Consider the following 20503-nt stretch of genomic DNA (forward strand, 5'->3'; position numbering starts at 1 on the left):
GCCTTACGCTTAGGCTTTTGCCAGTTGTAAAAATCTTTGTAAGCCTGCTTTATCTTTTGTCCATTTGTCCAAAAGTCTTGATCGATGGGCTTAGCTTTCTAAAAAGGTGTGCTACAGGTCATGATCACTTGAGAAGTCATGATCACTTGAGAAGTCATGATCAATGTTGTCGTATCTTTATCTTTTGCTTTTGAAAAAAGATAGGGGTCCTGTCCTATCTTCTCTGAGAATTCTCCTATATAAAGGATTCTCCCCTTACTTGTAAGATATAGAATATAGAAGTTTGAAGCAATAAACTCTCGTGTGTTTTATCACCATGAATCTGTAAACCTCTCTCCTCTCTCTGCAAATGAAGCTCTCTAGAGAAAGAAAAAGAATAAAGAATTAAATTTGTTCATTTTGAAACCTAAGGAAGTATGCTCTGCACTTGCCTTCTAGTAAGGATCATGTGCATTAGAAAACTTTTGATCGTTTTCTTATCTGGTTTGGTACCCTGTTTTAAACTAAAGGAAAGTCTGTTTTGGGTTGTATAACCTGAGCTGAAAAATGTTTTAAAGATTTTTCTGATTCCCCATTTGAGTATATCGACGGGAAACCGACGACGTAAATTCCAGAGGTGATCCTGAATAGGCACTAGTTTGGTCTACACTATTGGATAACAAGTCACGTACCTTAAATGGTATTATAATTAATAATCATTAGTGTGAATTTGATTTAAGTTTTAGAAGATGACTCCAACCCAAGTCTTGATCCTAAACAATGAAGTGAGAGAAAAGAGGGGTTTCATCATTTACTTACAAATGAAAATATTGTTCATTTAAAAAAAAGTATATTTTTAGTATCAATTGGGGTATAATTAAAAAGAGTGATGATACAACCACAAACTCTTGTATAAACTTATCTTGTACAAATTAATGTGGTATTAATTCATTGGTTGATTGAAAATATAAAATAATATAAATAAATCATGTGGACTGAGAGATATTTAATTCAACCAATTTTATCATGCCACATTAGTTTGTACAAAATAAGTTTGTATAAGAATTTGTGATTATATCATTACTCAATTAAAAAAAGAGTTTTAAGAGGATTTTGCAGGGTACCAATAGTTTAACTAATGTTATAATGCAAGCAGCAATTGTAACATATAATTGAGGCAGATCTAATTATTTTTAAAATTAGGAAACATCAAGATTCACGGGGTTGTAGCTAGAACATGGGAATATTAAAAAAGAAAAAAGAAACAAGAAAAAGAAAAAAGAAAAAAGGGATTCGTGCAGCACGACTGTTACTTTAGACCAATTTGCTGTAGGTGAGATTAAATTCCAATTTCCAAATTTAAATGCGTGCTGCAGCTCCACATATTTGCACACACAGTGTGCGTGAGTCGACGCGCACGTTGGATAAGATTATCACACGCAGGCAGAGGCACGCACACCAGTCCACAAAAGTACCAAGTTGGCTAATTTATTTGTTAGGAGTTGAATTCTATAAAGTTTTTGCTAGTGCAAATTATATGAATGCTGACATATTTTGACTGTTAGTTTGTCGTGTTTTGTCAATTGGAGCTTTTTCTCCGAAGACCAACGATGGCACAAAAGCTGCCAACCCAAAGACCAGAAAAATTGAGTTGTAGAAATTAACCATTTTAAAGAATAAAAATCAACCTCTTATCACATGCTCTTCTTCTAGAGGGATACGGCCAATTCTTCTGGCACACGTGCACACAAACCGGCTGTATTTCTCTGACAAATGACAGCCATACATACAAACATTCATCAACTTAATTAATTACCTGATATCGGATAAATTGTAGGGGAGATAATGGAACAGCAAGAACAAGTTTTAAAATTATAAATCGGGACTTCACATGTAACAAAGATTACAGTTGAAACAATGATTATAGTAATGAGATAAAAACATAAAAAATAACATGAGAATAGGATGTAAATCGATGCCTTGTGTGATCCCACAGTCCTTTTAAAACAAATTCACAACAACATCTATATTTTAGGATATAATGGTGACGAATAGCTCTAGTGCACCACTAGGTCATTCTACATCCATTGTGTCTTAATTCTATAAAAATTGAATATTCTATAAAGAAGAAATTAAGGATCTTTTATTCCTATTCTTGTATCCTTATTTAAGATATTTATGTGTCTCTTATCTCATTCCTTGTCACTTTAATTGAAATGAAGAAGAATGCCACTTTATTGAATGGGGGGCATTTAGTCCAAAAATTTGATTGCTTAAATTTTGTAAATGGTACTTTTAATATCTAACTAAATGCGTAACCGTTGTTCATTAAACCTTTGATTTAATTCTCAAATTAAATTTAAAGTGTAATTGTAGCCCTATTAATCACATATTAAGTTTTGGATTTAATTTCATATTAAAATTCAAACTTAATTCACCGTTATAATCTCAAAATAAGTCCCAAATTTAATTAGTAATTACAAATAACAAATTCTGAAATTAATTGCATAACTAACTCCAAATTTAATTAGTTGTTACAATCTTGTGTAGCCCCTACTCTTATTTAGTGCAGTAAATTAGAGTGTCAATTTCTCATTCATCACATCATGATTTTGAGTTTATAAATATATTATTTCAGAATACTCATAGAGGAGATTCCGAATATTTTTTACTTTTAACTTACACCAAGTAGTTCCCACTCAAAATTATGCTTTAACGTTATGTTATTTTTCCTACATAAATATGAATGATGATGATGTCCAGGCTATTGGGTACTTGGAGTTACCGAGCTTGAGCTTTCAGTTGGACAAATAACATAGTGAGTTGCTATTTTAAAGAATAATTTTAAGTGTACTTACTTTGCGTAAGTGAAAGATCAAGAATGAGTCAGAATCTCCTATGTGAATACTACGAAATGGTGTACTTGTAACTTGAAATCTTGTGGGGTGACTGAGAAATTGATGCTTAAAATATAATCGTTAACTGTATTAAATAAGAGTAGGAGTTAAAAAGATAGTAACGGCTAGTTAAATTCATATTTAATTATGCAATTAGTTCCAAGATTTATTATTTTGAATTGCTAATTAAATTTAGGATTTATTTTAAGATTGTAACGGTCAATTAAATTCATATTTTACTATGAAATTAAATCCATAATTTAATATGTAATTAATGGGGCTGCAGTTACACTAAAAACTTTTTGTACGTTCTTCTTCATTTCAAGAGAGACAAAATATATAGCGTATAAGGTGACAAGAGAAATGATTATAAATGGAAGAATAAGAATAGAAAATCCTCAATTCCTCTGTTGCCGTATATTCATTTTGATAGAATTCACACACGATAAAAGTTCAATGTTGAATATCAAAGTTGTTCATCATTGTTGTATCCTAGGAAAGAGATGCCGTTCAAATCCTAAAAGTATTGACAGTAAGAGGCAAATCTATTTCATGGAAATTGTGGTATCACATAGGCCTCAACTTGTATTTTATTCTTATGTTATATTTAAGTTGTTAATTTTATTCTTATGTCATATTTAAGTTGTTATCACATTACTGTAATTATTATTTCAATCGTAATTTTTTATGATTTGTAAAGTCCCAATTTATAAGGGGTGTTCAGAATTTATTCCAATCTGCTCAATCGGTTTGATCTGCTCTAATTTATGGATTAGTCTATTAGATTGGAAGAAAAAATTAAAAATCCACATTGGTAGATTGAATATGGATTTAATTATGTAAATCTGAAAAAATCGTGAATTGGTAAAAAAAAATTAAAAAAAATTATTTAATTAAAAATAAAACTTGTAAATGTGGCATTACTACTTACTAATAAATAAATAAGTTAAAATGTAGTTAGATTAACACTATATTATATCTTATTTGATAATAATATAAATAAAAATATTTAAATAATTGAATAATTACATAAACATATATAACTTACTAAACAACAAAAGTTATAAAAGTTAAAATTTATATTGTCACTCTATTTTTTCAAATTGACATTTTTCTTTTGTCTTACAAGTATAGAGATTTTGGGGCTGACAAGAATATATTTGATGAAGCTTGATAACATTTGATGGGAGGGTCCAGCTACAATACCCATGGGGTTTGGTACCCTATTTTTTGTCTTTTTCAAACTTACCGTTGGATTTAACGTAAGAATTGCATAATGGCTGAGATGTGATTATTGGGTTATTAACATCAAAGACCCTTATTGTTCATGCAAAATAAAAACAATCAAAAGTTTTGAAATAATGACATATAAATCCATAATATTCTCTTTTTTTTTTTTTTAACTCCATTGAAATAGATTTCCAATTAAATGACTTATTCTTACATTTATTAATATCTATTTAAATTAATAAATTAACTACTTTGTTATATAGTTAAACTATGCATGTATATTATTTACTAACCATAATTAGTGATAAGTATAAATATGATTTTTTTTTTAATTTAACATAATGGCAACCAATTATCTCTCACCTATGTGAACAATGTTCAAAACCCATAATTTTGTTTTTCAACACAAGAGATTTTATTATCTCAAGTAGATGAAATATACAAAATACAAAAATAAATTTAATTTCATATTCTATGTAGTTGATTTTTTTTTGTAACATAATATTTATTAAACATACTATCAACTATTTAATTATATAGTAAAAATATGTTAATTTACTAGTAATAATAAAATGTTAGTTTATTAACTTGTAAAATCTTTTTTTTTAACAATGAGTTTTTGTCCTTAAATAAATAATAATAATTTAATTGCACGCTTAAATAAATTGGTATTTGTTACTCCACCCCAACTGTTTAAATAGTCATTAACTTATCAGAGAGAAGGGTAAAAAAATTCTAAACAATTACTCTATTTGAAAATAATTTAAATATTTCTTTAGAAAAATAAACTAAAAATAAGTATTTTCTATTCTTTCTTCTTTCTTGCTAACATCACACATGGATAACAATAGAGATGGCAATTCAACACATATCTATCAATTAAAATAGAAGTCAATTAATATAATTAATTGACTAATTAATTGTGTCATGAATGAGTTATCATATTAGGAGTTTTAAAAACAAACCCAATAGAATTATTAATCAAGTTAATAGCTAGAAAGAGTAAACAAATCCATTCAAGTTGGATGTCTAAGTATCTGATCTGAATAGATTGGATAATATTCATCTAAAATACTCTGAATTTGATTTATTCAATATCCATCCATGAACTTGAATATTAGTAATATTTAAGTGTATGAGACTAAAATTGACTATTATATTTAATATTTAAGTTTTGTAAATCAAATGAAAAACCAAAATAATATTGCTAAAAAATATTGCACCACCAATGACAACAATGATGGTATCATCACTAAGAAATAGACGTGAGTGAATAGAAAAATAAAAACTATCAAAGTATTCAAAATTCTTCGATCAATGTAATGGTGGCAATGTTGCCGGATAAATAGATATGTCAGCGATAGATGAGCCTTCCAATGCAAAACAACTATAATAAGACCATATGATTAGATGACGTTTTAACGCAGGGCGGAAGCAATACTAGATTTCGTTCTATCATACGTCTTGAAAACTCAAGAAAGAGACTCTCATCAAAGAGAAGATATTTTAATTGAGAAAAAACTGAATATTATTAATGAGAAGCTTGTGTCTGTTATCATAAATTAAGAATAACAAGCCTATATATATAACAATAGCTAAATTAATCATTATCTTTCTCAAATCAGAGAAATAATCTAAAATCCTAATTAGATTGGAATTACAAATATGATTCAAGTAAACTTAATAAAATAAGATAAATCCTAATAAAATACTAAATTTTAAATTGACCCAAATATTATAATTCCTAGTAAATTCTAATTTATTTATTTTTTTATAAGTTTGTTTGGTTTTTGGGTGTTTTTTAAAGAACATAAAATTATAGGTAATAGTATAAGTATAGAAAAGTAAATGGGCAAAATTATAAATAGGCAAAAGTTGGTGTTGCCGGCGACGGTGGTCAAAAAATTGGCCTAGGATAGGTGGATTTGGAAGATTTGATGGTCCTGAGTGTGATGGTAGTGGTGGTTTGTCTCAAATAGTTGTGATTTGACCGAAAAGTTGAGTTAAAGTAGCGGGTGAAGGTTGGTTTCGGTTTTCGGCGATCCAGCTGGGGGTTGGCAGCGTGAGTGGGTTGAAAAGAAAGAGCTGATGATCGTGGACGAATGGGTGGTGGTGGAGGCTGTGAATCGCGGCGGATTGCAGCGAATAGAGAGGCGAATTTTCGTGGTGGTTCAGTGGCTGTTTTGGCTAGTTTCCCGTGGCTATGGTGACGGGATGGTGGTTTTATGGGTTGGGTTATGATTGACGGCGTGAGGGCTTTCGGATGGGAGAGAGGATCGACCGAAAAGAAGAGAAACCAGTGGCGGCAGTAGCCGTGTGGCACGGATGTGATGGCGGCTTCGGGTTTTGTTGGGTTTTTTTTTTTTTTTAACTTGATGGAATTAATGTACGGAGTTGGTGGTCAAGAATGCTCTGCCTGGTACAGAAAAAAGCTCTAATATGATTTATGTCTTGAAAACTTTAAAAAGATGCTCTCACCAAGGAGAAGATATCTCAATTATGAAAAAATTAAAAATTATTAATAAGAAGTTTGTGTCTGTTATCATAAATTAAGAATAACAAATTTATATATATAATAGTAGCTGATCTTTCTCAAATAAGAGAAATAATCTAAAATTCTAATTAGATTAGAATTACAAATATGACTCAATTAAGCTTAATAAAATAAGATAAATTTTAATAAAATACTAAATTTTAAATTGACCCAAATATTATAATTTCTAGTAAATTCTAATTTATTTTATCTAATATGCTTCCTACATTACGTTTTAAGGTTCATTGCCTTTAACAACCAAATTGAGGGTCTCTAAATTAAAAAAAAAAAGAAAAGAAAAGAAAAGGTGGTAGTGTAATGTAACTCCTATAGTTATTGTTGTAGTTATTTTAGAAAGAGCATGCAACTTTAAATATCACCATTTGCTAGCATTGAGACTATCTTTAAGTAAATCATCCAATTTCAAATATAATGGAACCCTTCATGTCCCCTTTCAATTAAAAATGTCATTGCACGCGAAGAAACAGTACTCACTAGTGATTGTTTATTTTTTAATACAAAATATCTTTTTATAATTAATTAAAAAATAAGAATAAAAATTTTATTTTATTATTCTGTTTCTATATGGAAAATAATTTTAATTACCTTTTAATTAAAATGGGTGAGAAAAATGATGTCATTGATGGTGCAAAATGGATGAGAAAAATGATGCTATGTAGGTGCAGGACTAATGCGTAAAACTTCAAAAAATTTCAACATTTTCATTTTTATAACAAATAGCAGGACACTATGATAATTGACCTTTAAAAAGACAAAAGAGAGGGGTACCAAACGCATGTTGCAATGTAGCTTTGCCCTTGATGGGATGGTAAGTAAGGGTAAATATTTATTAATTATTTTATTAAATAAAATACTTTTTTTTTTGCTATTTATTCCAATTCTGTCTATTTTGTTCACGTGAAAATAAGAAATACAAATTGGAGTTGGACATCTTGACAGAACATCTAAGCTCTCAAGTTTCAATATTTGCATAGATTTAAATTCATAATTTTAGTTGTCTTTCATGTATTGATGTAAACAAATGAGATTTTTTTTTATATTTTTGGTGTGTTATATTCTGAAACTTTCCATGTACTATTCTAAATTTATTTAAACAATTAATTTATTTAAATCTTATTCAATTTTGAATTTAATTGATAGTAAAATTATTTTTATATTAGATTTTTTAATTAGTTCATGAATTAAACATAATTAAAAAATTTTAATTTACAAACCAATCCACGAAATGATAGATTGAATATGAATTAGGTCAAATTCACATCAAGTCTACGGAGTGCAGATGTATGGATTGAATTTGAATTAAATTTTACCAATCCATAAATTAAATTGAATAGAGTATTTATAATAAGCAAAATCGTGGATTGGATATGGTTGATGTTCAATCTGTAAAATCCTATCTGTGAAAACCATTACAATTTATGATTTATAATTTGATAATCCTTTCCTCCTATTCGGTGTATTTTCTCCTACGCTTTCTTACCTAGACCTTGACCGTTTTGTGCTCTAACATAAATATTGTTCATATTTTCGGAAAGGAAAATTATCAGTCATATACCCTTAAATGATATCCGTATCAAACGTGCTACAACACTTTTCAAGTGTATCACTTGTATATCCTAAGTTGACAAAACACTTCTGCCGTCCACCAATCCGTTAACTTCTGTTAGAAAGTTAACAGAATTGTGGTAAATTGACTATTTCGCCTTTGAAACTCAAAATAAGGTAAAAAGATAAATTTACCCCAAAAATTAATATAAATTTTCAATACACAAATTTTTTTATTTTTTTATTAACAATACATTTTTTATTAAAAAAATATGAATTATTAATGGTACATATTATTAATAATTATCCGTAAAAAAATCCATATTATACCATAAAAAATTATTAATAACATATTATTTACAATTATACATATTATATGATAAAAAATTCCAGTTGGGGCTTGGAGAAGTAGATTTTCAAAAATTTAGGTTAAATTTTGGAGGAGTAGATTCGGTTGTAAAGTAGTTTTTTTTAGCAATTATTAACAATTATCCGATAAATGGGATGACATGTCATTTTTATCAATATGTATCATATGACATGTCATTGTTTACAAGGTAAATGGGATGACATGTCATTTTTTAAAAAGACTAGATTACCCTTATGATGTCAGCGCTTGCAAATGGCAGTTAACGGATTAGTGGACGGCAGAAGTGTTTTGTCAACTTATGATCTACGAGTGACATAATTAAAAAGTGTTATAGCATGTTTGATACATGTGTCATTTAAGAATATATGACTGATAATTTTCCTTTCGGAAATTGGTAGCATTTCGTTTCGTTGTGATTATACGTAACGGATTCAGACGAAACGATGTTACCACCGTTGTAAGATACCACCTAGAGTTCACATAATATGCATTATGAAATATTTCCGACATGTAATCAACAACTATGTTATCAATAGTGTGTGTTTAGTTGCAGTTTAGTAAACGGATTGTACAGTTTTTAATCCAATCTTTATGTTGAAAAATGAAAAATGAAAAATGAGGGATTAACTGTAGTGGATCTTACCTGCTACTCACTATTAGCACCCAAATAAGGCTTTAACTCATTCCATTCACACTGGATCAGGTAAGTTTAAGTAAGTAAATTATAATTATTTAACTAGTAAATTATAATTAATCATAGATTAAATTATTTAATTGGTAAAATTAAAAATTTTAAATGAACGATTCACAATAGAAAAAACTCAGCAAGAAAATTGAAACTATTTAATTACATAATGAAAAATAAAATATTTTTTTATAAGTACTTAATTTAGAAATAAATGTCTTAATTGTAATGTAGTTATAATTTGAATATTATATAATGCAAATAATAAGTAAAAATATTTCTATAAATGAAAAAATCTTAATTTTGATATTATGTTTTATTCAATAATAAATAAATTTTTTAATAGGGTAAAAGATGTATAATATTATAAATAAAAGAATTTAAATATTTAATAATTAAAATTACCTATTATCTAACTATTTAATTAATTTGCTTAAATTTAAATATTTAATTAATTGTTATTCGAGCTTAATATAATTGCTATTTTGCTTTTTATATTAGTATTATAATTATAAAATTAAATTTATAATCCATCGAATTAATTATATATTACCCAAACAAAAGATAGAACAGTAATATATATAATCTGAAAAAATCCGATAAATTCTTTCCAATTCATTCCAGCACAACAACCGAATGGCAGCTGCAAATAGTACGACCGGTTAGCTGCCGCAATCTTTGGTCATATTCTATTTTGGAGATCAAGGATTCCACGCAGGGCAAAACTAAGAAATTAGGAAATGAGTAATATAATATTATTCGTTCTAATCGATAATAACTCAATTAAATTAAAGTTTACTCAAACAAGTATAGCTAGCTAGAGAAAGAAAAGATTTGAGATCAAAATTTGATTTAGTGTATCTGAATTGATTTGATTTGTATACATCGATCTATAAACAATTTTACAAAGCGAATGAGCTAGGCCAAATTAAGAACTATCAATTCAACCAATCGACCATTTTCTTGATGATTTAATCTTGATCTTGGACGATTTTGATGAAGATTTGGTAGAAGTTACACAAACGAAATGATCCGGTGTTGTTGATTTCTGATTCTTCTGATGGCATAATTTATTCCTTCTCTTCATCACAAATGAAGAAAATCTCTTCTTGTTTTTCTCTTTCTCTCTAATGGTCTCCAGCTTTGGTTTCCACCTCCGTAGGCCAACGAGCTGGGTGTAATCCTTATGTAACTGCGCCGTGTTGCATACTTTTGTTAAACTAGTAGCATCGTCATCACCTCTTAATTTGTTGCTGCAGCTTCCTTGCTCTATTAGTTGGGATATAAACTCGTCTGAAACGCGTATTCTGGGACACCCAGATGCGCTTTTGTGGATATCGAAAGGCTGGCGGCAAGAGGCCGCCTTCTTAAAAAACGCGTTTCTTGAGGCTAAAGAGGCGATGGTCACAAACGAAAACACTGTTTGGAAAAATTGGTTAGGTAGAAGAAAGTAGTTTTGTCCGAGCTGGAGCTTTTCATTTTCAGAAAGGGTTGGGATTTTCTGGCCTATGTAAAATGAATCAGAACGGCATACCAAATGCTTTGGAAACTCCATCATCAACTCTGAGACATGAATTGGTCTCTCGTATATCTTGACATGCCCATCTGAGTTTACAATCTTGATTGTTCCGACTCTTCGAGGCTTATCAGCCGTAGCTGCCTCATGAGGATGACTCTGCTGAAGTTGCAGGCAGGCAATATGGTTTCCGAGAAAATGAAACCACCATGGATGCATCTTAAGTTTTAAAAGCTTCATCCTCAGCTTTGTATTTTACTATTTTCTGGATTTCTCTTTTGGTTTTGATTTCTTTTGATTCTTCTCTAGTTAGGATAGGTGGGTTGGACTTTGAAGAGTCGGAGATTTTATATATATATATATATATATGTATATACATGCATGTGTGCGCGTGTATGTATATTTAAAAGGAAAGAGAACACACGTGGACATGGAGCTGGGGAGGATTGAATTGAACATGTGGTTTCATAATTTTATATTATTTAATAAAGAAAAGCAATGGAATATACAAATAATACAAAAGTTTTTATGGTTGGTTCGGTTTTAATATTGGGTTTGAGTGAGAAAGCGTGAGACCGAGTAAATGAAAGATTTGCTTTTCTGGCGCACATTACATTGAAATTATTTTTTTTGTATTTTTTATTGTACTTTGAAACTTTGACACTCTTTATGTTCGACTGAAATGTCTCTATTCCTTTATCCAATCGACGCCAATTGAGGCCAAAACAATTTTGAATGGGTCTGCCCACTATGGATCTGGTGTAAGCATACTTCATTTTGACATGACATGCAGCCAATGCAATCGTTTTGTGTGTGCGATAATGATTGTAAAGTAGGATCCGTTTACTGTGCAACAGTTGCACGCTACCCAAACTTTTGCCTTTTCTGGTTTAGCCAATAAATTTAATGGTTAAAGTGTTCAACGGCTGAGATATGTTTAATTAGTTATTAATACTTAAATTCCTAATTTTTATTACAAAATTATAAAAATTAAAAGTTTTTAAATATTTACTTAAGGCAAAATAATAATAATGACAATAGTATTACTTAAAACTAAAAAATCTATAAAGTTTAATAATGCTGATGATGATGTTGACAACATTAATAATAATATAATAATTAAAATAATAAATTTAATAAATTTTAATAATATTACTATTAATAAAATAATAATTAAAATAATAAAGTTAATATACTTTAATAATAGTAATAAAAATAATAAATAATAATAATAACTTAATTAAAGTAATTGTAACAATTAACATAATAAAATTAATTAATTTCATAATAATAATAATTAATGACAGTAATAATAATACATAATAATTAAATTAATAAATTAATGAATTTTAATGATAAAAATAATATTATTAATAATGATGACATTTATGGTAGTAATGAAATACATGACAATAATTAAAATAATAAATTTTAATGATAATAACAATAATATTAATATAATAATAATGATATTAATAAATATTAATAATAGTAACAGTTAATTTTTTTTAAAAATCCATTTTATCCCAAAAGAGGACTCATATATAAAAATTTGTAACTTCTAGTGTCTATTCAATTTTTTTTATAAAATATAGGTATTGGGATGTAATTAATTGAAAATGAGAAAATTGAATGGTATGCTGCAACCGTTGCACCATAGTTTCATCTTGTAAAGTATCCGGTTATTCCGGTTAAGATCGCAACATTTGTTCTCCGTTCTCCAAATTGTTTATAAGTAATTTTTAGGGACCTCCCCTGAGGTTTAGTGTATTGACAGTTTGATAAAAAGTATTCACGTAATTATAGAGACCTCCCCCGATATTAGTACCCAATTAACTTGACTATTACTGGACTGACGAAAAGCCAAAAATGCCCTTGGCCGCAAAAATGCCCTAATAGTTACAGTTTCTATAATGATAGTAACTATAGTTTGGCATTAAACATCACACTAGAGCACTAAAAAGTCTAAAATAACCATTGAAAACAAATCATTGACATTACATAATATAAAAAAGGAGAAAAATATAAATTAAGAAAATCAACAAAGTTATCAATGTATTGAATATTTACAACAACAGTGGCTGTAAATGCAACCATTGTCAAGCTAAAATCACCATTACAGCCACTGCTTCTTTAACTTTCATCTCACAATTTCTTCCTTCATCATTCAACACATCTCAAAAGCTCAATACTTAGTAAGCTGCTTCAATAAGACAATAAACAAACCATAAGTCACTCTTCAATGCATTCAAAATACACAACTAACACAGTAGAATCAAATCCACAAACCTCTGCTAATGAAATATAAGAACAAATGGGGAAAATATGGAGCTGACATGGCTTAGATACTCCCTCCATATAGCTGTTAGAATATTATCAGATATTGTTGTTTTTAAATACAACAGAAAGATAACAAGTGATTTATGAATCATGATGCTTGCTTTACTTTTTGGCAGTGGTAGCTTCAAATTCAATAACAGTAAATGAACAATGGTTCATTCATTATGAATGCAATTGTAAAGTTAGGAATTTATAATATTCAGATGTTGGAATTAGAATAATATTTCTTAGTGATTTAAATTGAAGCCAAAGAAAAAAAAGAAAAGAGTTCCTTTCATAATCCAAGTTTCACACCACTAGCCATATGAAGAAGGTAGACCAAAGCATAACAACGAATGCTACTGCCACAACAAAAGTCTGGACCAATTGGGTAATGGTACCTGCCATGCCAATTTGACGACAATATCATCCCTAGACCAGAACACCAAGTGAGCCTACCTTTTGAATATAAAATAATAAGTAAATAAATCGAAGATTTCAACGCATTTAAGTAAGAAATCAACTAAAACAGCAAAAAAAAAAAAAAAAATTTCCTTTTTTCATTCAACATAACTTATCCATCAACTTCTTCAACATATCTTTTCATTCTTAATCATCATATCAATTCAAAAAAAATAGCGAGTCTAACATGCAAGGCCTTTTTGCGAAACTAACCTTTTTTGGGTTCCAATTCTAGTCGTCTTAAACTTTAGCCATTAGTGAAATTCACTTCACGGCACACTTGTGCCACCATTACAGTTTATCATGTTCATACTCAGCTTAAAATTACTTGAAGGTAGAAGAGATTCTATAGTTACAACTTACAAAAGCTTCTACAGAGCTTTTCAATCTTGAAAATAGCTGTGGATTTCATAATTAGGGAGAAAATAACATTTTGGTTCTTTGATTTTTTTATTTATGAAATTACTAATTTACCCTCATATACTAACAATAGACAAAAACGTGTATTAATGTCAGGGGAGGTCTCTACAATTACATAAATACTTTCTATCAGACTGTCAATGCACCAAACCTTAGTGGAGATCCTTAAAAATTACCTAAATGTTTACCCACCTTGATAAGGTCACTCAAGGCGCATTTCATATAATGTATTATATTATCTTGTATTGGAAAAATATCCACCGTCCACCCGTTTTTTTCAACTTTTTCAAAAATACACAATTCTTTTTTTTTTTTTGGGCTGGAATCCACTTAAAGTTACATTTTGTTTAACTTCTCCACTTCCGTTTGGAATCCATTAAGGAAACTAACGGAAATTTTAAAAAATAACCATTTTACCCCCAAATGAAAATTTCAATTTCACTCTAAAAATGCCAAAAATAATTAGATTTAATAATGAATATCATTATTGGTACGTTAATGAAGTACAAAAAAATCTTAACTACTAGAGATTATAATTCAATGAATAATAAAATTATATTTATCTTAAATTCAATTGATGGTTTGTGAGATTGGACTATTTTTAATACTACTATTATAAATTAGCATTCTAATTACATACATATTTAAAAAAAAACATGCATTTGATGGTTGTGGAATTAATTTCTTTATTAACTGATGGGGAAAATAATTAGATTTAATCTGATTATTTTTGGTAATTTTTAGGGTAAAATTGAAATTTTCGTTTTGGGGGGTAAAATGGTCATTTTTTTAGGTTTCCGTTAGTTTTCTTAACGGATTCCAAATGGAAGTAGAAAAGTGAAACAAAATGTAACTTTAGGTGGATTCCAGCAAAAAAATAAAGAATTGTGTATTTTTAAAAAAGTTAAAAAAAACGGGTGGACGGTGGATATTTCCCTATTGTATTATAAAAGTATATAAAGGCATTTCATATACTGTATTATATTAACACTGTATTATAATAATATTTTTACGTTCTACTCTATTGTATTAATATTAATTAGTATTACTTAAATTTATTATTTTATTATTAATTATATTCAATAATTACATTATATTAATTACTATTATATAAATATAATATAGTAATTTTTATTTATATCTCATAATAATATAGTATTATTAAATAAAACGTATTATAATATAATTTATTTCTATATTTTACTTATTATAATAGAGATTAAATAATATTTGATGCCTCAATTAGCTAAAAGTTAATGCATTACACAAACCCGATGTCCCATTGGGTTCGTGTAATGTGCCAAAATGACGCATGTGGAGCACTATTAGGTTTGATCAACAATATAAAATATTTGTATTAATAAAAGATATAAATCCTTAAAAAAAATTGTATCCTATTAATAAATTGGTTAAATTTTTTAACTAAAAGAAAAAAAATGTTATAATCCCATTTTGTAAAATTCATATAATATCATAGAAAAATCTGTAATTATAATTGTAATAGGAATTTTAATTATTATTTTAATACAAATTGTAATAGAAATTGAAATTAGTCAATGTTTTTAATTCCCATTGAACTAAAATTGTAACGCTGACATAATTAGAATTGTCATCGGCATTGTAATTGAAAAATTGGAATTGGAATTGTAATTATAACTTATTGTAATTGGATTTTTAATTGGAATTGGAACTGGAATTGCAATATGAACCGTAATTCAATTGCAATTGTAAATTGTCAGTGTAATAGAAGTTGTAATTATAATTGTTACGGCTGTTGTAATTGTTCTTGTACAATTGCAACTATATTTTAGCTTTAGTTACAGTTAATAATATATATATATATATATATATATATATATATATATATATATAAAGCTGGGACTTGAGGAGGTGATGTGGCATCACCATTTCTCATCTTTGTATATTCTCTATTATCTAATAAATAGAGAAATTTTCTTTTAGATTTGGCTTTTCATCTTCTCATAATTAATTTGATTGTTATTACACAATAACAATTATATAAAGATTTTAATGAGGCATATTCTTTGTAATGAACATCCAAGGGGGTGTGTTATGAATTTATTAAAATAAATGTAAATGTTCATAACATTTATCTCTTAGTCTCCCCACTATCTTCCATTAGCAACCTTTAGCTTCCCTATAACTCCCACTATCTTACAAGAAATTATGATCCATAATTTTTCATTAATTTCATGAAGTGATTACGTAACTATAAAAGGAGAGCTCATCTTTTTGTTTTGTACACACACAATTAGAATGAATAAATCACTTTATAATATAGTATCTTATTTTATTCTTTATCTTGCGTTGCTTCTTTATTTTTATTGCTGGCTAATAGCTTTTTTTTATTTTTTATAAGGCTGCCTCATCTTAAAAAAAATCAATTCATATTTTTTTATCAGTTTCATCAAGTGTAAAATAAGAAAAAAAGATAATATTAAATTCTTTTTTCAAAACCGCGTGAAACGCGGTTCTATTTTCCAGTATAATTATAATTGTAAGGAAATTATAATTACAATTGTTATTATAATTATTGTTACAATTACAAATTCGTTATTGTTATTTTATTGTAATTGTTATAAAATATTATTATAATAACAATTGTAACCATTGATGGAATTGAGATTTCAATTAACATTGTACACACTATTGTAATTAGAATTGAAATTGTAATTGTAATTATTATAATAATTGTATTGTAATTAGAATTACAGTTTAAATTAAAGTTGTAATTGTTGTTTTAATTGAACTTGGAATTAATAATACAAAATTGGAATTGGAATTATTGATGTAGTTATTGTAGCTGCAGTTGTAATTTTAATTCTAACTGTAATTGAGATTAAAATTACAACTGAAATTATAAATTGTAAATACAATTAAAATTATAATTAGAATCGTTCAACAAAAAATTAAGTAAAAAGGTGTCCACATTATTTTTCATTTTGAAAAAGAAAGAGAAGCAACAGTAACAAAATCTTTAGTGTTATAAAATAAATGTATAATATATATAGAGGAGAATTTAGTAAAGAGAGGAGAGGAGCTTCACGCTGCTCCATTTTCATTCTTATTAATTCTTATATATATATATATATAAGTGGAGTGGGCATTATATTTACAACATTCCTCTTTGAATGCACTATTTATTTACATACAATGTAAATGTATTATTTGATGTGCTTAATACTGCCTTGTTAAAACCTCACCAGTAAAATCCAATGGGCCAAAACCTAGTTGAAGGAAAATGAGTATAATGCACATTTATCTAATGTAACTGTAGAAACTCTTATTAATGCAAAGTACGCTCCTCCTAATGAAATATCTTTTCAAGAGGCCATGTATCAATTTGACAGTTTGTTGAGTTATATATGTCAATACTGAGGACTAACTTTTCAAATGTTGATGGATAATAGGCCGCAACTAAATACACTCTCATTGAAAGTGAAAACATATCCTGTTTGTGAATTAGTTTTGTTGGAATCATAGAGGTAGCTTGCGTCTACATAACTGATAAGACAAGGATTTTTTATTGGCTCACTTGAATAAAATAACCCCAAGCCTATTGTTCCACAAGGATATCAGAAGATATATTTGATGTCATTCCAGTGTCGTTGTGTTGGCACTAAGCTAAATCTCGCCAACAAATTCACATAGAATACAATGTCATATGTAATGCATTAAACCAGGTACAATAAAGCACCGATGGCATTTGGATATGGTACTTCTAGATTAAGTATCTTCTTGTCATCCTCTCTGGGATAGAATGGATCCTTTTTAGAATCGAAAGACCAAAGAATCATAAGAATGCTTAGCAGATGAGCATTATCCATATTGAAACACTTTAAGATTTTTTTCAATATAAGCTGATTAGTGGACAAGTACTCTGTTTATTTTATGCTCAATGTACTGGCCAAGACAATTTTCTATCTTCGAGCAAATCAAAGGCATCATGATGAGTCAGATTAATAGGATATGAGTTATTAAATAAATTAGTTTCAAAATTTTTTCCATTTTTTTTAGATGATTCGTAGAGGTCTACTAAATGCTTATCCATACTACAAGTATATGACCAATATCCTTGTCATTTACACTAATAAAAAATTTCTTCATTATTTCATCTAACATTTTTCCTTTCTACATCATTGTCCTTATCATTTTTCTCATAGACATTTCACTTTTTATGGCGTCCATTTTTATTATTTCACTCTCCTGACCAATGTTCGTTTTCATCTACACTAATAACAAATTTCTTCATTATCATATCTAACATTTTTTTCTTTCCACATCATCGTCCTTATCATTTCTCTTCTAGGCATTCCACTTCGGTGGCATCCATTTTTGTTATTCTGCTGTCTTGAATGCCTGTGACCACTACAAGGGTACTAACCTCACCCTCTGTTGTTTACTCAATTACATCCATTATTAGTTCGTATCTTTGCATTCACTTATGAGAATGATTGAAAACCATATGGATGTAATTTATGATTTTTCATTTCAAATTCTTTCTTTAAATCTTCAATAGTTTTTAAGAGTTCTTAAGGAGTTGCAATTGAGTTCAGGTCATCAATATAAATTGCTAAAATTACAAAAAAATTAGATATTCTAATTAATACAGATGTGTAAATAGGATCATTTTTGTATCCTTCTTTTGTTAATTATTCATCAAATGATTGTATCACATGCACCCAGATTGTTTCAATCAGTATAAGGACCATTGTAACTTAATTGGACACAAATTATGATCCTTTGATTTAAATACTTCAAGCATTTTGAATCCTTAAGAAATTTTCATGTAAATATTAGCGTCAAGTAACCCACACAAATATGTAGTCACTACGTCCGTGATATACATGTTAAGTCTTTCTGAGATACTAAACTAATTAAAAAAGGAGTAATAGTATCCTTTATTGGAGAATACATATTCTCATAATTAATATTAGATCTCTACAGGAGACCTTGTGCAACTGGTCATGCATGTTTTTTATCTAGTGGTAAAGCAAATAAAGAGTATAGAAACAAATTTAAACTAAAGACAAAGGTACTAATTAGAGTAGCTCATTAATTTCTCCTTTGATTTTATTCAATATTTTTCTCTGTATATTATATCATCTTTATATATTTTCTCTTTATATCCTTCACGGATATATCTATGTCATTCAGGGATATATCTAAATTACAAAAAAATATTGTAATAGCTTCTCATACTTTTCATTTTTCTACGTTTTCTCATAAATAACCATTTGTATCCAATGTATTTGACATTATTAGGTGTATGGACTGCATGTCCAAAAACTTTATGTTTAGCTAAAAAAGTCAATTATGTTGGAATTACTTTTATCCATTGAAGTCAATCATGCCTTTTTCTATATTTATCAATGGTTTCGTGATCATGTTACTATTTCAATAGCTACTGTAAAAGTAAATATATTATTGATGGTAATTTCTTTGTGATTTCGCACATTTGTGTTTTTAAAATGTATAGACATTTTTTTATGTCCGCCCACTTCAAGAGCTTATGCCACATCTTGGACATGTACTGCTTCAAAAACTTTTTCAAGGTATTTGGTCTCATTAAGAACCAGGCGCATTTAAAAATATTAAGTATAGTCAATGGAAATCACATTATTTCTAGATTCATTTGCCTTTTTACGAGTTACCATCACTTTAGGGACCTATGTCTCTTTAGTGACCATCAATTCATCAAGAACTGTGATGCAAATAATGCAGGTAAATTCGTAGCTCAAGCTTTATTTTCAATAGGATCTTGAATTTTGATTCTCCTCTTTTGAGGAGCATTATCTTTAGAACAAATTGATCTGTCACATTTCTAACATATAATAGATAAATCATTAGCTTCTCATATACTTGATTGTTTAGTAGAAACAATCTCCAAGTTAGTGTATTGGTGGCTGGAATATGTGGCTTGGTTACTTTTGCTAAATCTATATTTAGCAATTGGTTTACAATTTACTATAAAAATATTATCTTCCATACTTCATTTTCACATTGACTAGTATGAGAGTCTAACGAGACAAAGTGGAAAAACTTTTCAAGACAATCCATGCCTTAGTCCAGGAGGCTTTCCATTCCTCAGTGATTGGAAAATTTATCTCATCAAATTGACAATGCACAAAACGTGTAATGAAAAGATCACCCAACATGGATTCAAGATATCCGCATTATAAAATGATGCAATCAACCTTGCACATGCAATATTGTATGTGTATAACGAGCAAACATGTGACTACCACGTAGATGCATTATTCAAAACCATAAAATAACGAAATGGTCCATTATGTAGATAGATTGGTCCATATATATCTCCCTGAATTCTTTATAGAAATGATGAAGATCCAACCATAGAAGAGCATGGTTTAACTACAAATTCTCTTTGTGAGCAAGCAACACAAACAATCTCATAGGATAATCGAATCTTTTAATTCTTTAATGGATGTCCATGGGGATTTTTTTTAAAATAATTTTATGTATCATTATAGATCCTAGGTGT

General features: G+C 28.4%; 1 protein-coding gene across 1 annotated transcript; it reads right to left on the bottom strand.

Moving 5' to 3' along the window:
* Nucleotides 1–10084: 10084 nt before the first annotated feature.
* Nucleotides 10085–11273, bottom strand: LOC102628736 (uncharacterized). The gene has a single exon (XM_006478516.4). It carries the CDS (start codon nt 11014–11016, stop codon nt 10204–10206), a length of 813 nt encoding a protein of 270 aa, XP_006478579.2. The 5' UTR covers nt 11017–11273; the 3' UTR covers nt 10085–10203.
* Between the last annotated feature and the right edge of the window lie 9230 nt (nt 11274–20503).

Source organism: Citrus sinensis, chromosome 8 (assembly GCF_022201045.2).
Source record: "Citrus sinensis cultivar Valencia sweet orange chromosome 8, DVS_A1.0, whole genome shotgun sequence".
Classification (NCBI taxonomy): Eukaryota; Viridiplantae; Streptophyta; class Magnoliopsida; order Sapindales; family Rutaceae; genus Citrus; species Citrus sinensis.